The sequence below is a fragment of the Passer montanus genome, unplaced genomic scaffold (genome assembly GCF_014805655.1).
Source record: "Passer montanus isolate IOZ18808 unplaced genomic scaffold, ASM1480565v1 scaffold232, whole genome shotgun sequence".
NCBI lineage: Eukaryota > Metazoa > Chordata > Aves > Passeriformes > Passeridae > Passer > Passer montanus.
Genome location: NW_024366948.1, coordinates 114,954 through 133,542, shown reverse-complemented (window position 1 = coordinate 133,542; position 18,589 = coordinate 114,954). Strand labels below are relative to the sequence as shown.

The 18,589-nt window shown below is 47.9% G+C and overlaps 1 protein-coding gene across 1 annotated transcript in view; it reads right to left on the bottom strand.

Moving 5' to 3' along the window:
* NRBP1 (nuclear receptor binding protein 1) overlaps positions 1-18,589 on the bottom strand; it is a 34,055-nt gene that overhangs the window by 11,148 nt on the left and 4,318 nt on the right. The window contains exons 3-7 of the mRNA XM_039710833.1: positions 9,763-9,885; positions 9,287-9,388; positions 9,115-9,204; positions 8,606-8,646; positions 7,478-7,572 (exon numbers count right to left, since the gene is read on the bottom strand). Coding sequence (XP_039566767.1) covers positions 7,478-7,572; positions 8,606-8,646; positions 9,115-9,204; positions 9,287-9,388; positions 9,763-9,885 — 451 coding nt within the window. The remainder of the gene's footprint in view (positions 1-7,477; positions 7,573-8,605; positions 8,647-9,114; positions 9,205-9,286; positions 9,389-9,762; positions 9,886-18,589) is intronic.

Below are 18,589 nucleotides of genomic sequence, written 5' to 3'. Positions count from 1 at the left end.
GCAAGAATTATATGCAATCAGAAAAAAACAAGAACAGACATTCACTGAAATGCTAGACTGAGCTACTCTGGAGGAACCATCTGCTCCCAGAAGACAGACGTGCACTAGAAAACAAGTCCTCAGAAACACGACTGTGAAGACGATCTTCTGTTGTGAGCAGCTCTGCTCAACAGAAGTAGGGACTGAACCTAAATGTACAAATGTACAGATTTGTACAAATTTAGAATGTATAAATATACATTCTAAAATGCAATTAGTGCCCACAAGCTCAAGAATTTCAAGTACAACTTTGCCAAATTTCAAACTGCACATCTTTGACTACCATTGTCCCACAATGTGCCAAAGGGACCTTGGGAGATTTAACCTACAGCAAAACTCAACCTTGGAAGCAGCTGCCAGAGTGAGAACACTGCTTGGTTCACACACTCCAGACCTAAACCACAAACCTGTCCAGGCTGGGAGGGACCTCTTGAGCTGAGCAGCTCATCCTGCTCAGGCACAACCAGCCACCACAGGCTGCCCTGGCTTGTTGGTGTTTAAGTAATCTTTTCAGAACTGGCACGAAGGAGCTTCCTAAACTGCTGAGGTTCACAAAGCCTTCAACCAAAGGGCCCTGGAAGGAAGGGACACCTGCAACTGCTATGCTAATATGAGAATGGATGAATGAAGACCTGGGTAACTATAATTCATATCCCCATGCCCAGTGGGAAAGTCACATAAAAGCAGAGAAAAAACAGAGCTGAACAAAACTGAAGCAGCAATGCTTTCAGTGCAACACAGGAGTAACAATGACCTCAGAAAACGGATGTTCCATAACCTGGAGCACTAAACAGAGACATTTAAAACTTTTTAAATATCTTACTTAACTGAAAACAACAACCAGTCTAGATGACCATAGCTTTCTGGTGTTTTCATGAATGAGGTCAACCACAGCAGCACACAGAGGGTACTCTGAGCTAGGGAAATAAATATAGGAGCAAGAGCTGGCTTTTAAACCTTCTGCAAAATAAAAATGAGTTCATCACTATCACAGCATAGAAGGAGGAGAATCTTTGCCACAAGGCCACCAAGGTCACCAGTTCTTCCCTCTCAACTGGACCTTAAAAATCCCACTACCCTCCCCCAGACACACACACACTGAACACGTGGTCAGCAGGAGGCAGCTGGAACTTCCAGCATGGACAGAACCCAGGGACTGCCACTCACCCATGGCTGCTCCTCCTACTTTAACTCTGTGCTTACACAGAAACCCAGGGCAGGCCTCTGGAACTGTTTCTGCCACTCCAGTAATAACAGCAGCAGGTACAGCATTGCAGCATTACAATTACATCATTGTACCATTTCCACTAAAATCAACCTCATGCTATTCAACCCAGTTTGTTCAACAGTTTCTCAAGAACAAGCCAAATGAGAAGTGCCTTCACTTGGAGACGGGCTTTTACACCAAGAGTTTCACAGACAACACAGACCCATGGCAGTCAAACCTTTAAAAGAAAAACCAGCCCTCCAAAAAGTAGCCTGGATCCAACCTTGAACTTTCTTCTAGACAAAAAGTTCCACTCAAAACTATTTCCTTGCCCAATCTCATTCCCGCAGCACCTGTAGTCACAGACAAACCTTATGAGTATCTGCCTCAGTTTTGCCAAGTTTCTAAGGAACCAAAAATGTTTGGCTTGGTAGAGAATGTGCTTGACTCACACATAAAACTGTTCAGTTAGAAAAGCTAAACTACATCAATTCATGTTATATTTTCCTAAATCAATGCTAACCTGCCATTTTTATGGCAGATTTTTCTATGTCTGATGACTTAAATTATTCATTAGTTTCCTTTTAAAACCACACCTGCCATAGTTGAAAAAATAAAAAAGCCAGATCCAAGATTTTCTACTAACCTCTTATTTCTGTATTACCTCAGATGTCTGCTAAGAATGTGGAAACCAGCACAGCATTTAAACATCAGGCAGCAAAATCGAAGCCAGTGAAGTGATGACTCAAATAAGATTAGTTATGAAAGCATGTCACTCACAGCCTCATTAGCTCAATGCTCAAGCAAAACAGGAGCCTTACACCCTAGATTTAGTGTTTTCAAACCCAAATCACTGCTCAAGATCTAAGGCTTAAACCATCCCCAGCTCTCATATCAATAGTACCTCCTGGTACAACAGAGTGTTATAACAAGTTCCCAACCAGCCATCCAAGAAAGCTCAGTATTCCAAGGCCATCTGATGCTGTTCCAGCACAGGATAGGTACCACAGCATCTCCTTGTGCCTGCAGAGTGCTCCTTCAGGCTTCTCCTGTCCTTCTAAAACCAGAGCCTTTGGTTCTGCTAACGGGGGTGACTGATTTTGGAAGAGGGACTGGCAGCCCTCAGCCTTGCTGCCCTCAGTCTAGCTGAGCCCAGGCTCAGCCAGGTTCCCATTCTGGCTCATTCCTGGGCCAGTCTGCTCACTGCCACTCTGCCACCCTGCAGCCACCCCCAGGAACACCTGCCCTGCAGCCACCCCCAGGAACACCTGCCCTGCAGCCACCCCCAGGAACACCTGCCCTACAGCCACCCTCAGGGACACCTGCCCTGCAGCCTCCCCCAGGGACCCCTGCCCTGCAGCCACCCACACCTGCCCTGCAGCCACCCCCAGGGATACCTGCCCTGCAGCCAGCCCCAGGAACACCTGCCCTCCTCAGGACTCCACCCTGACTACATCACCATACCCCTCAGCTACACCAGATCCTAGACTGAGCTTTACTGGAGGCTCTGCTCTGCTGGCAATGCAGACTGGCACAGCACGTCCTTCCGCCAACCTGGGAGGCACAGAGCCCATCTGGTCAGGCTCTTGCCCTTTCCACCACTTCAGCTGATGGTTGGTAGGTTCCCAACTCAGTAGAAACAAACTCTAACCATCGAGAATAACCCTGATGGCAAAAAATAAAATAAATAATTATTTTAAATGTAAACATGGTGTTCTATGCAATAGGGTGACAAATTGCAGCACTCAAATCCTTCTCTGGCTCCCACCAGCCCAACTCCCTCCTCATATGCACAGATCTCTCCAAAACCAGAGATTTATCTGGGGAAACATCAATAGCCAAGCTTACTTCAATCCAGGGACTCATTTGGGGCAGGAGGGATCTGGCCATCAGGAGCCAGACACATTCACTGAAACATTCATCTTAAAATCAACACATCTAAGGAGTTCAAACTACAAGCAAGCAATTGGATAGCCAAGCACACAGTGGGGGCTAGTCCAGGGCTGGGTCCCAGCCAAGGGCAGCGGAGCAGCAGCAGGGAAGAGCCTAATGGATGTGGGAAGTTCAGCTGGGAAGAGCTCAGAACAAGGCATGGCTTATTGACATGCAGGAGCTGGCATGCACAGGGCCTGTGGACTAGCACACGCTAAGAACATGGAGAGGGAGAAAACTAACAACCAGGAGACTTCACAAAGGGCAGTGCTCCCTCTCTGTAAGGCTCTGGCCAAGAGCACAAGGTACTGTTTGCATCCCAGCACAGAACATGAGCTCTCCAAGCAGGATGCACCTAAGCCAAACAGTTTTGCACACAGCCTTATAGCAAGGGAACACTGTAAATACATCAGTGTGTATGTTTGTGTGTTACAAATATAGATATACACACACATATATATATAAATATATATATACAGATACACACGGAGATAAAATCATGTACATGACATAAGTGGAGTCACATCACAGGAGCGGAGAAGTTTGCTCACCATTAGCAAATATCCTATGAAAGACTGTTGTAACAGAGCAGCCCGTGAGCGGGAAGTAAAACGAGATAAAGTCAATGAGTTGGTGAACAGCAAAGCACTTACATCCATAGAGACAGCTGGGTCAGAGTCAGGGCACACAGGGACAGGACTGAGCACCGGGCCCTGCCTCCAGCCACCTCTTCAAAAGAAATTTACCTAAGGAACATCAGGGCTTCTACCTGAGAACCAGACCGGGCAGGGGAGACAAGGCATCTCTGACCAAGCAGAAGATTATGGCTGACTCTGAGACCAAGCAGCCAGAAATCCTGTTCTGTAAGTGTCCTACAGTCCTACCCACCCCACCCCTTCAGCAGAGCATTCCCTTTCTCTACGCCCCAGTAGCTTCTGGCCACAGATCTCAGCAGGAGAACCCACACTTACACACCTGGCCACGTGATGCCACAGCAGAGCTAACACCCATAAGAGTCCTGCCCCATGGCCTGGACTGAGGGCAGACTGAGCAGACACAACTAAAGACAGACTGAGCCTAAGGTCAGGTGTGATGCAGCCAGGAGAGATGCACAGCAGCAATGCCTGGAGGCACAAGGGGGAAATCTGCACTGCACTCCATGGAGCCTCCTCTGTGCTCCATCAAGGTCTCACTCAGCAGATGCTGACACACCGCCACATCTCAGGAGCACCAGAGGACACTGACACCCTCCAGCCTGAGGCCTCCTTTCTGCTGGGGTACTCCAAGAGCTGCCAAAAGGACTTTTAATTCAAACACATCACTTCTTTCCACCTCTGAATGGGTGTTACACTGCCAGTGAGAATTCCGGGAAAAGCTCCCAGCAATGCCAACACAAGCAGGCAGCAGCACCAGGCACCCTGTGTGTACACGCTGTTCCTCCCACACTCGGGGCAGCTGCAGCCCCAGGAACACACCTGGCAGCACATCCCCTTGTTAGCCAGCACAGACACCCACGGAGGCACCACTGTGCTGCACCTGGGCTCTGTGAAGAGTACACAGGGCACAACTTGCACTTATCACAAGGAATGCTTTCATCTGACCACAGCTCCACAAAGCAGGTGGAACATTCCAGTCTCTGGGAATACCAGTGGCAAGTTTAAGAGCTGTAAGTGTCTTTCCTATCCTCATCACTCATTTGAAACATTCTCCTTAAATGTATAAACTCTGCACTTTATGGAACTGGAGAATAAAACATTAGCAAATGAATGGATTATAGATGGCTTTTGCATTTAAGCATTATACAAAATCTTTCCTTCTCCCCACTCCCTTTTTCTTCCACAGCTGACCCCCAGCACACAGATTTACATGCTGAACAGAGAAACAGTGATCAGTGCAGCCAGTGCACATGCTCCTGCCTCTGAGGGAGCAGCAAGGAGCAAAGGGCTGTTCCCACCCCTGAACGTGGGTCACAGGAACCACCATCAGACATTTCCAACGTGACGCTGCTCCCCTGGCACACCCTCCCCTAGCAGACAGCAGGATGTCCTGCAGTGCACACCAGCAGCTGCCTTAGCCAGGGTTTGCCCCACATTCAGCAAGTATTCTCTTTGCCAAAGCCACAGGGAGAGGAAATTTGGGAGCAGAATCCAGCACTGACGACAGAGACAGCACCAAAGCACAACTCATTGTGCATTTATGGGGAATCCTTGCTCCCCATAAATCCACAGAAATACTGTCCTGCTGCTTTTAAGTAAACACAGGGAAGTGCTCAGATACCAGCCAGCTGTACAGAACAAGGACAGGAAGCAGCAAACATGAGCCTGACATTGTCAGTGACCCTGAGCAACTGTGGTTCCATGCCCAACACTCAAACCCAGCCCACGTAGGACTGCAAAGGCAGCAGTGCCAGGGAGAAAGGCTCAAGCTCCAACACAACCAGCAGTCCTGGGGATGCAGCTTTGTCTTTTCTGGTTGGGTGGGCATTGCAGGAATAGGAATACATCCTGCAACACTGCCAAATCTAATTCCAGCCCGCACTGGAGCCACAGCTTTCCCATCTGGAGGATTCCTCTTCTGACCACAAGCCCACTTGCAATCACTTCCTTTTTTATTTAGGAAAGGACCAGAATCTTTTAGATAAATTACTTCACTTCTGAACGTGAGATGAGCCAGGCAGCCCACAGCTGTGGAGCAGAGAGGTCTGCTCAGGAACAGCTGCACATGAGCACTGCAGCTGCAGTCACATCCTGCAGCTGTAACAGCACAGACATCCACTTCTCCTGGCGTGAGCACACACACGTCCCTCCTGCTGCACCTGACTGAAGCAGAGCTTTGTGAAACTGAAGGTGTAACAGTGCTGAGGCCACCATTTGTACCCACAGCTGAAGAGCCACCTTCCTACACACAGCCTCTGACCAGCAGCCCTGGAGCTGCACGCTCTGAGAACAGCAAGTCTGAGGAGCTGCAGGATCTCTCTGTGGTGAAAGCCGTGGCTGCAATGCCAGCTCCCTGGGTTTGGTTTTACAGACAGTGCTGGCTGCCCTGCAGAAAGATGGCAGCAGCATGGTACTTTGAAACTAATCTAAAAATGGCAATTTCTTGAGTACTCAAGACTTCCCATCAGTCTGAACTGAATGCCAGGGAGTTTGCCAGCATACAGGTACTAGATGTACTCACTCTTGGAAATCTCTCCCACTTGGACAAAGTCAGGAAAACACAATAAAGTCTGTGTGACAACACGATGACATCAGCTTGTGTGAAGAGCAAGTCCCCAAGTTTACAGGCAGATCAGGAGCAGAGTGTTCCTTCTGCCATGATCCTGTCTCCCTGCTACAAGCACAAACCTGCTACCCCAGTTTTGCAACAAAACAACAACACAGGAGTTCTTTGATGGGAAGAAAAGCCACAGATCTGCAGCTGATGGAGAGGTTATTTCTGGATGACAGGTGATGCAGAGCATCCTTCCCTGTACTGCCACATCAAAGCAGAACTCACACAGACAACAGCTCGAGGAAAGCAAAGACCTATTCCTCAGATTGAGAATACTTGCCGAAGTTGAACAACAGGTAGCAAAGCTGTCCCTTGAAAGGTCATGTCAAGGTGTGAAATAATGCATCCTGACTGCAGACAGATTTTTAGAGACATGGGAATAGCAGGAAAAACCAGAGCATGCAAGGATGCTCTGCACTGCCAGGAACATCACCGCTTACTTATGAAATAAAGTGTTTTGGCACAGGGTGGCTGCTCCAGCAGGGCACGTGTGTGTCAAACAGGCCAAGGGCAGCTCAGCAGCCTGAAGGCAGGCCCATTATCCCACGGGATAATGGGATGCTGGATAAGCCACTTGCTGCAGCCAGAGTCTGTCCACTTTATCATAAACACGGGCTGCTACAAGCAGCACTCTTGTGGCTTCATGGACACAGCTCCCCAGGCAGCTCCCAAAGCTCCACAGTGCTGGGAGGAACACTCTGTGTATCAACATGAAAATCTGCAGAGCAGATGAACCCACAGATTATGTGCTTACAAAACCTCCAGGTTTCAGCACCGTTTCCTGCATTTCCTGTGTGTACAGACCCTTGAGACAAAAAGCTAAAGAAGAGGCTAAAGAAGAGTCATTCCTGCACCTGACAAGGGTCCAATCCCCAATTCTGCTCCCAGTCTCTGGCACATCTGATGTGGGGGTGGAGGAGCACATGTACACACATGCCTATCATGCCAGGGAACCTGGAAAGGAGTAGTTGCCTTTCTCTGTTTGGGCAGTCTGTCTGATGAGACAGGGGCACCCCCAGCAAGCATTACCTGACCCGATTTTGATCAGTCCGTTGTGCTGGATGAAGATGGTGTCACAGGTCAGGTTGCCATGGATGATGGGAGGATCACAGGAGTGGAGGTAGCTGGAGATGCAGAACAGAGCACTGGTCAAGGCCTTGAATCCCTCCCTTCACACCCTCCCACGTCAAGAAACATCAGAAGAGAACAGGAGAGCAAAGGGCACACGCCAGGGGTTTACAGCAGGCAGGAGATACAATTCAGTAACTGTACATCAGCCTCTGGCTGAGAACCAGGAACAAACAGGAATTGTCTCTAATCAATCTCCAGAACATGGCAGAGGGGAAGAGAAAGCTTTCTCCTATCACTGCCCAAGAAACTCAGGGTACCAGAGGCAAAGACACGATTTCATCCAACCCAGTACTGCTGAATGGAATCTACAAGGCTTACAATTTTATTTTTATACCAAAAATATCAGAGCCTTACTCTGTCCCTACTCAAAGGGGACCAAAGAGGCACTTAATGCTATACGCACTCAACTGGGCATATTTATCATCAGGCACAAATAAAGCTTTTCATTGCTGGGTCCCAGGTACACTGTTTTTGCATCTCACTCTGCTTGGGTTTATGTTAGCAGCTAGTAGAAATGAGGACAGTCTGCTGCCAGAAGCTTATTAGAACCCAAACTATTCACCAATAGCTGTAATTTAGCCAAGTGGCACCAGAGTTTCCTCTATGGAGTGCAAGCCATGCTCTGTCACCCAGGCTATTGTTTTTCTAAGGTTCTAATTAGCTACTCACCAACTCTAGCTCAGGTGGAGAAGAGTTTTTAAAACCCAAACCACATTCTACGCAGCTCTATTGCACTAAGATGGATGCAGAAAAGCTGCACCATCAAGAAATGTACACACACATCTAATAACACCACGCCTCAATATCCATGAATCCACTTCCTGTAACAGGCCTGCAGCCTGCCAACACTATGGAAGTTTTTCTCAGTCCTCTCACGTGGAACTTGATTTCCCTGTCATCTTTGCAACATCCTCCTGACCAAGGAGAAACCTGCAGTATAAAACTGGATACTCTAGAGAGCTCCCTAATACTTAACTGCCACACTCAGTCCCAATGGCTGGATCTCAAGGCCAGTACCCCACATACCTGAGAGCAGAGAGGATCTGGGTACACCACCGCTTCCATGCCTGCAGATACAAGAGGAAAAGGAGAAAAGTCATCCACAAGGAGCTAATCTCAAGTTCTGTGATTCACAGCCCACTTGTAGGAAGCAATACCTGCTCCAGCTTTTACTCAGTGCAGGTGTAAAGAATCAGTACTCCTATGGTCAGCTTGTTTCTACATATTCCCATGGATCCAGAAACACACCTGTCCTCCAGTCTCCCATGTACAGACACCTTCCCCCCTTCCTGTGAGGGCCCGTGCAGAGACACATGCCTGTCACACCATACCTAAGAAGCTGCAGAGCTGCTGGCAGTAAAGCAACCAGCACAGAACTGCTGTGCCAGAGAAGCTGCAGCTGAACTAGGCTACAGGGACACAGGGGAGTTGCAGCAATGTGTTATCACCAGTTCTCATTGGGACCCTCTGCTGAAAGGGCTTTCCAGGGGCTGATGGCTCTAAAGAGTTATGGTCACACAGAAAAAAAGAGTTACCTTTTCATTCATTGTTTTGTGGTTTTTCTTTGTCTTCTTCAGGAACTGTTTCAAGCTCCCTGAAGACATGTACTCAGTGATGAAGATAACCTGTGGGGCAGCATGACAGGTTACCCTCCACCTTGCTAATTACCTAACAATGAGAACCCAACAGCCTGATGGCTGCACTTACCCTGGCCTTGTTCTCTTTGACATCAGCCCAGTATTTGTGGAACTTCACAATGTTGAGATGATCCAGCTGAATTAAGTTGTCAAACACCGCTTTAACTTTTTCCTTAACATCAGAAAGACAAAAACGTGTCATGTCAGAGACCACACCAAATATCCTTATTTCTTCTCGGGTCCTGGTCCTCTCAAACACTAACGTATATGTCAAGCTCCTATGCTAAGAACAGGCAGGATCCCATTTTCTTCTGCATCTCAGCAGTGTGGTTTGATTGCCAAGTCTAAATGAACACAAGGTCTCATGGAAATAGCACAACAGTCTTCCAGGACATTTCCTATACAGGCCAGGCTTAAGCCAAATTTGCTGCATTTGGACAGCACAGCATTCCAAACCCAGCCAATAATGAACACAAAAAGTATCCATAATCTCACCCCAGGGCAGGGTATGATTCTTACATCCTGTTGGGAGACACATCAACTTACTTCCTGAAGCTTGAAGTTCTTCCGCTCAGAAAACTGAACTTCATTCCAGACAACTTCCACACCTTCCTCTGTATCCATGGCCAGGTAGGCACTGTCAATCCCCGGGACATTGCGCTGGTTCACCTGCAGGGAAGGGTGGAGAGACCTGTGAGCTCTCAGCCAGCAAGACCTGACCATTGCCATGCAGCAATCACTGGAAAATTATGAACTCTGCTCATTAACTTTTAATTAAATGAGAATTCCGGGACAGGATTTGCACATGTATCTTGGAGCACGGCATATCCAAAACATGAGTCACTGCAGAGCATGTGAGCAGCAAGTCCTGAGCACACCGTGCGCACAAACGCTGTGTTGCAGCAAAGCTGCCTTCTGCCAACAATATATTAGATTTTCTTGGTTCAGGACATCTGTAGCTCATTCCACCACAAAAAAAAAAAAAAAAAAAGCCACACCCCAACAATACAAAAGGGAAGCAGAAATGTCTCAATAACTCAGATACAACTTTCTGAAAGAATCCTTTGAAAGGTGATGATGCCTGAAACTTAATCAAAGCAGAGAGGAACAAGGGGATAGCTGAAGCTTCAGAGGTGGGAACCAATGACACAAGGGAAACCACTGCAGTAATTTCTTCAGTTAATAATTGTAAACATTGACCCAGCACAAGTACATCCACACTGAATATTAAAGACACATGTGAGCATTCGGAAAACAGCAAGGTAAGGGGAGGGGATTGAGATTTGGAGCCCAGCACGAGAATGGCAAGGCTGTGGGAGGACATAAGGCTGAAAGAGCTGCAGAGATCAGAGGTGAACCCTGCTCCCAGCAGCAAAGTTTTCTATAGCATTGCTCTTCTTCAGATATGTAGCAGCATTCAAAGATGAACATGGTCTCTTTCATCCAACATCCAAGGCATTTACGGTAATTGCCTTTGCAAGGCAATTTCAAAGGCACACAGCAGTCACAGTCATGGTGAATATCCCACTCCGCCAGGCAACATGCAGTGACAGAACTGGATCCAAAGCACTTAGAGGGGACAAGAAGGTAGAATTCACCTTTCAGTTGTCAACCAGCAATCATTACTGTTCTCATCTGCTGACCACACACCAAGAATCACTTCACAGATTCATAGGCCAACCTGAGTTGGAAGAGACTCCCAAGGATCACTGCAGTCCAGCTTCTGATCCTGCACAGGAAAACCCCAAGAATCCCACCCTGTGTCTAAGAGCAGTGTCCCAACACCCCTTGAGCTCAGACAGGGCTGGTGCTATTACCAGGCTTGGCAGCTTTCAGCTGATCCAGCTTCCCCCCTGAGGTAACCCTTGACACAGATTTGCCTGGCAAATCCAGGCCTGACACCTCCAAAACATTTCAGAGCTCCTCCTTCTCATATTGTGTCACCTTCTTTTCCCTCACTAGGGACTCCACCAGCATCCTATTGCTGGAAACTTCTCACCTATTATAAGAGCTCCCTCAAAAATCCCTTCTCCCTTGGCAGCCACTTTCACATTATCAAATTTAACCAATTTCATAATTCCAGCTGAGTTATTCTATCCCATTCTACTCCTTCCATAGCCTGACAACACAGAGTGACAGGCCACCAATGCAGGTGGGATTCTTCATGATCTCCCAAGGGACTCTGAACAGGCCCAATGACATTTAATACTCTGACACTGCAGGGGACACACTGCAGGGACAAAGGGTGCCAAGCACAGTAAAACCAGAGTGATACAGACTTCTCTGGCAGCTCAGCAGTAAACGAGTATGACACAAACAGCTAGCTGCAAGGTGTGGCACAGGCAGGAATAAGGGGTACAGGCCATAATTACACAAGGAGAGGCTGAGCTACAGAGGACAGCTATGGAAAATCATCACAGGAGGTGACAGCCAAGTATGAACCACCCCACTTCCTTCCACTTGAGCTGCCTACATAACTGAGGGGTGAAAGGACTGAGATTTGGTTTAGGAAGGCGTTCATATTGATCCTAAAAACTTGATTTTTAAAATATATATGTATATAAACATACTGATACCAACAAGCTGTTATGTTTCATCATTAAAGAAAGCTGAAGGAATAAAAATAATTAAGGATAGAACATTTATTACTTCAAATTTTAAAATAACTAATATCTTAGGGATGACAACAGCATAAAATCACCCAGTACAATGACTAAAGCTGAATGGCAAAAGGTTTTAACTTCAGGGAAGGTTAAAGAAGCCCAAGGCAGCAGAAAGGCAGATGGGTGTGAGCAGTGCAAGGACAAGGTAACAGCCACCACACTGACACCCAGTGCCCCTGCATCCCTTTGGATTCTCTTTCTTCATCCCACCCGCTGCCTGTTCAGAGCAACATCAAGGCTGGAGAAGACATCAAAGCGATGGAGTCCAACAGTTAAAGGCCCTCCACTGAAAGGCATCCAGCTTTATTAGATTGAGTAAGTCCTCAAGTACTAGCAGCTACTGAAAATTTGCCCCAGTAGTGCAGCTGGAGCTGTGGACTTGTCACATCTCCCACTTCTGGCCAAGCTCCCCAAGCATAAATGATTTCCATGACTCATAGGCAATATCCCAGAGCACCAGATATGACTCAGGACACCAAACCCAGCTGACATCACCAATGGCAATTCTGTTCCTCAGGAGATTCAACAGCTTGGGGAGAAAAGTAAAAGGGGAAGAATGCAGACAGACAACTGAAAGGCAATAGCACATTCCTCCTTTTTGCCAAATCCCTACCACATATCCTTTCCCATGCTCCGCAAAGCAGAACCCTAAATCCTCATGAAAGCATTGAGATAATTTATTACTCTGGTGGTTGTCCCAGACAGCCCAGGCAGCTTCTGCACTCTGAGGGAGGAAGTGACCTGGGTCCAGCTTAGCCCAAATTTCTGCAGCACAACAGAGGAAGCAGCTCTGCACTACAGAAGTACAAACACAGCTCTGAGTCCATGTAAGCAAAAGGCAAGGAAACTCAACACGAATTTCAAGTACTTAAAAGGAGTACAGGTGGAGTGGCACAGTAGCTCTAAGAAGGAAAACGTCTGGAAGTTAAATTTCCCTTTGGAAAGCTATTCCATTGTCCCATGCATGTTTTTTCTATAGCTCTCATACATCTGTGTATCTGTTGCTGAAAGAGCACAGACTTTTGTAGAGACATTCAGTAGCTCACATGATCTGTCAATTTAACAAACAATAAAAACAGCTTAAATCACAAGTCAAGTGATAACTGACAATCTAGGGATAAAAGGTATAAAAACTGGAAAAAGGTCCACAACAACTAGAGTATCAGTACAGAATGGACTTGCACATTGAAAAAGAGCTGGGGAGGGACAGCACACCAGGCCACACCCTCAGAAGAAGGCCCAGATCTGGTTCAGAGTAGCATGAATATGTTACCCAGTTTCCCTGGCCACTTGTTTAAACCAGAGAAAGGTGAAAGCTTGGCCCAGCCACATGGGAAATGGTTGGGACTAGAGATAAGAGACCCCCAGAGCCAGCAGCTGGGCCATGAGGAGCTCAACTTCTCTTTGAGCTGTGGGGAAAGTAAAAGCAGCAAATTTACCAACAGAAATTGAACAAAAAGGACTCTCTGGGATCTGAGTCTAATCCAGAATGTAACACAATAAAGAATGCCAGGTCCACTGCAGGCAAAGGGAAAAGAAATACAACAGAGCAAAGAAACAATGCCACTTCATGTTTTAATTAAACTGACATACTGGCCTTGGCAATTACAGTCATGGTAGTGAAATGCTGAAAGGCTTTAATTCAACAAGAAAATTAAAATAACCAGTGTAATTTAACAGCAGCAAGGAAAGGAAGGTATTGATTATTACCTTTGCTGTACAGACCACCTCATGCAGCAAGTAAACTGCAAGGAAAAGACAATCTGACCATAGTAATTGGTTCTTCCAGACATGCTGCAGCAAGTAATAGGATCAAACACATCATCAAGAAGTTAGTCTGTTAACCCAACACACACATCTAGACCATTTAAAGACAGAGCTGAAAGTCCTCCGTGTGCTGAAGTTCTCCCTCACTCCTAACTAACTGCTCAGGAGCTGCTGTGCTGAAACCCAAGGCAAAGCTGACACATCCCTGTCACCTGCCATGGGTCCTGCTCTGTGCTGACCTCTGCGCTGACAGCTGAGCCCTGCTGAGAGCCCAGGCCCCTCCTGCCAGCCAGAGCTGCATCTGCCCTACAGGAAAGGGACAAGTTTTGAAACCCTGCGTGGTGTCACACTGCTTGTGTCACACCCCCATTCTACAGGCTGTCACCCAGAGGCCAGCCAGCCTCTCTAAAAGCACTCTCACAAGTCTGGCTAAACAACACACTGCAGGACAGACCTAACTACAAATTCCCACCAGGAAACTCCCCAGGCAGTAGATCAGCAGTTTACAAAAACAGAAAAGTTATTACAGGAGCCAAGATACTTTGAATAGAAACAGCACTTCTCTGGATACAGTCACGGAGATTGGAAAAGCAGTCTCAGATCATCGAGTCCAGCACTCCCCCAGCACTGCCAAGGCCACCACTGACCCATCCTGCACAGTGCCACATCCACACTGCTTTTAAATTCCTCCAGGGATGGGGACTGCACCCCTGCCCTGGTCAGCCTGTGCCAAGGCTAGACGTATCTTTAAGAAAGGAGTTTTCCTTAATACCCAACCTGGACCTCCTGTGGCCCATCCTGAGGCCATTTCCCCTTGTCCTGTCCCTGTTCCCTGGCAGCAGAGCCCGACCCTCACCTGGCTGTCCCCTCTTGTCAGGGAGTTGTTGAGAGTAAGAAGGCCCCCCCTTGAGCCTCCTTTTCTCCAGGCTGAGCCCCTTGCCAGCTCCCTCAGCCTCTGCTGGGGCTCCATTCCCTTCCCAGCTCCCTCAGCCCCTCCTGGGGCTCCATTCCCTTCCCAGCTCCCTCAGCCTCTGCTGGGGCTCCATTCCCTTCCCAGCTCCCTCAGCCTCTGCTGGGGCTCCATTCCCTTCCCAGCTCCCTCAGCCCCTCCTGGTGCTTTATCCCCTTCCCCAGCTCTGTTCCCTTCTCTGGACACCTCCAGCCCCTCAATATCTCTCTTGCTGGGAGGGGCCCAGAGTTGCCCCCAGGATCTGAGGTGCAGCCCCACCACTGCTAAGTATCCCAGAGGGAAAGAGGCATCATTCCACCTATTTAATGGAGACTAGAAACGAATACAAATTCCCTAATGCAAGACCAAAGGGATGAATGCTCAGTTTCATTTGGTGCTTCAAAACAAACAAGCAATGCAGTGGAGTCCAAGAGCTCAGTCATACTGAGCTGGTCTGTGGCAGGAGGAAGAGGCAATGATTCTTCATCCCTAACTCCCAAAGGGAACAGAAGCAGCACAGCAAAATAAATAAGGGAGTGTGGAAGAAACCCCATAAATCTATAAATAAGCCCATTCAGACAGTTCATCAGGAAGGTTCTGGTAACTGCACTGGGAATGAGTGCCAGCAATGTGAAACTCCAAGGAGAGAGGGAAAACCAGACAGGACAAACTCCATGTAAGCTACTCCCAGTCTGCTATAGCCCATCCTGTTCTTCTGTGGTACTTTCACTTGGCAGAGAGATCTTCAAATCACTGCAGGTAACTCTGAACAACACCAATCACACGGAAGGTGTTGAAAGATCAGTACACTGAACAGAAAATGCCATAAAAAATGGTATACTGTGGAAGTACCAGTCTTGGAAACAATTGCTGAAGCCACATGAAACACTAATAAAAAGTGATTATTTCATGTTTTCTGGTAACACTGAAGAAAGCAGGCAATGAGGTGAGCAAACATTATATTTTAAACGAGATGATGAACATCTGATCTTGACACACATCTATAAATGGCAAAGCTGACTGCATAAGATGTCAGAAATAAAAATGGCTGCAAGGTGAGATAATCGGTAATTTTGAAATGGAATAAGAGTATTTGGGTACACTATTCGTGGGATGTTTGAGGGAACTTCCAAAAGTACGCAAAAAGAATGATCAAGATAAGTGTCAAGTCAAGCCCATAGCCTTGTCACCATCACCTGCACTGTCTTTTTATTAACTATTTTTCAAACTATTTTCTGTGCCACATGCTTCTCAATCTCTGTGTATGTGCACAGGCAAGCACACACATCTGCAAGCAGCCTTCATGAGACAGAGAGCTGGGACAAGAGGTCTTGGGGTCGGATTCTGCAGAGACAGAGGGCCTGGGAGAAAGGTACTAGACACCTGAAATGGGATTTTTCCTGAGCACTGATAAAGAGAAATGGGATACAGCTTTCCTGCCATCCATGCCACCATGGGATGCTTGAAGATCACTATGCTTTCACGGCTATCCCACGTCTGGCTGTGCCTCTGTCTGTCAGGATTTGCCAGGCAGCCTCCCTGCAGGCAGGATCTGGAGTCAGAGCCAGCACACAGCCGCTCCCCTCTGCTGGCCCAGCAGGAAGCCTCTCCCAAAGCTGTGGCAGCTGTCAGGATACCACCATGGCTGCCTGGGCCTCCCAAGACAGCAGGCTTTGGTGCTGCTGCAGACCATGGCATTTTTAGAACAGCTCTGTAAGGAATGCAGAGGGAACTCCATCCCCCAGCTGCAGGCAGCCCAGCACCTCCAGCCTCCCAGGAGCCCTGGAGAGCAGCAGCCAGCCACCCCTGCTCCAGCCACTGCTGCAAGGAGTGAGTGCCAGCTGTCTGCCACAGCCTGTGAGCAAGGACACAAAGGGGTTGTGACAAAACCCTCTGCACCCTGAAGTGCCCCTCAGCTCATTCTGGCACATCCCAAGGGTTCATTTCTTTAAGGCAGCCCCCGCATGAGCCAATAAAAATGTTAAAAGTCTTTACATACTCCCTTCTTAACACCTTCCAAGGAATGCTATAAAAACTACAGCATGGCATTAGTTTTCTCCACCAACTGGAATAAAACCAGATCCATTGTCAAAGCCTGCCAGGGAGCTGGCAGCCCTCTAAGTGCCAGCTTGCTTGGAGGACTGGTGCTTATCTTCTACTACCTCAGCAAGTTTCTTTCCAGTCACAACAGAGGCTGAGAAAAATCAGGCCCCAGCATCGCAGAATCCAAACACTCAGTCTGTTAGCATTTTTTCTCCAAGAATCCGGCACTCTGTCCCCTTGAAAAAATGTAAATCCAGAAGTACAAAAGTCACCAACTGCCTTCAAATGAAAAATGATTCAAGCAACTGAGACTCCCCCTAGAAGTGAGAAGACAACAAAGAGATAAAGATGCAGTAGACCCAGTGTTTCAGTTCCTATCTCTCTGACCTCAGTTTCTCACGAATCACAGCTCTTTTCTTAACATTGGACAGTTCCAGCATAGATCGAGAGCATCTGTAAGCCTGAGCACTGAAATCCAACTGTAACATCCAGCCATCAAAGCTGAGGAGTGCCAATCCAAATGGCAGACAGATCTTTCACAGAAAAAAGAGAAGCAAACTAATGGCAGTGTGCTGCCTAAATGAATTTTCTGAACTTCCAGTATCCAGTGAAGAACAGCAAGACTGGACTCACAGGTGCACACTGTCTCAAACTCTGCTCCCCAAGTTCTGCTCCTGACCTGACACCCAGGGCCACAGGGAACTCCACCCATGATGCTGTCAGAGTCTGCACGCCACTGTAAAGGAAGCTGTCAAGGGCTGCAGCTTTCATCACAGGGTGAAAAACCCCAGACAGAAAAACAAGAATTATTCAATGTGGCAACCACTGCAGGCACAGCCACACTGACACATGAGGCATGTGGCGAAAGATAAGGCAGAAAGGAACATCTTGATCTCAGCAGTCACTGAAGTGGGGCAGAACGAGGAAAATACAGCAGGGGAAAGTCCAGCAGCTGATCCGCAAATGAGTTAGTAACACATGAGCCACAGAGCAACAATTGGCCACAAGGTCATCAGGAACTGAAATGTCCCCTCCAGCCACCCCAAAAATCCCCCTCGACACTTCAGAGTCCGTGGGACAGGTGCCCAACCCCTGTGCCTGCCGTGTGCAGGACAGCAGGGGACAAGTTCACAGATGATGGACAGGACACGAGCAGGGCTGCAAGAACAGCACAACACTCTCCCACTGCTCTTGAGCAGCCTGGCATATTCTCTGGGAAATATAAAGATATTGAAGGACAGATCAGCACTCAGTCTCCCATTTTCTGCCTCTTCTGCTCTGAGTGCCAGGCTGAAGAGCGCAGCAGCACTGGATGAGAGCAGCACCACCCTGAGCAGGTTGTGCCTTGTGACGAGCCCACAGAGCAGGCAGCCAGCCCCAGGCCTGCTGGGCCTCTGCCCTCTTCACCCCGACAGACACGCTCACACACACCCCGAAAAGGGGACCTGCCTGTGCCCACACACACGACACGCATTCCTTCTCTCTGAAGCACACCACAAAGGTGTCAACAAAGCACTTCTTAAAAAGCCTTGGCTTACACAGTCACACGGTGTTCTCCTCCCAGAGGATGTACAGAGAGAAACTTGGTGAACAGACAGTCCTGACACACAGCAAACCCAAGGACATGGCCGTCTAGGAAGGGCTGAGCCTCTCCTACTCACACGAGCTTGCCAAGCCAAACACTACAACGCTGGGCTGAAAATAAAGATTCTGCTGCAGCAGTGCACAACTCTTCCTACAGTTATGTGTCATCCATGTAGCTTCCAGCAGGGATAGCAAGCACTGCTCTCAGTTTCAGGAGGCTAAACCTGACCTGCTAATGCGGTGCTGCAATCCTGCTCCATTAGGAAGTTTCTATTCCTAGGAGGCACAGCAGATAATTCTCAAGATACCTGGACAACCCAAGAAAAGTAAGTTATGCATGCATGCTACTGCAAGAATGAAATGGAAA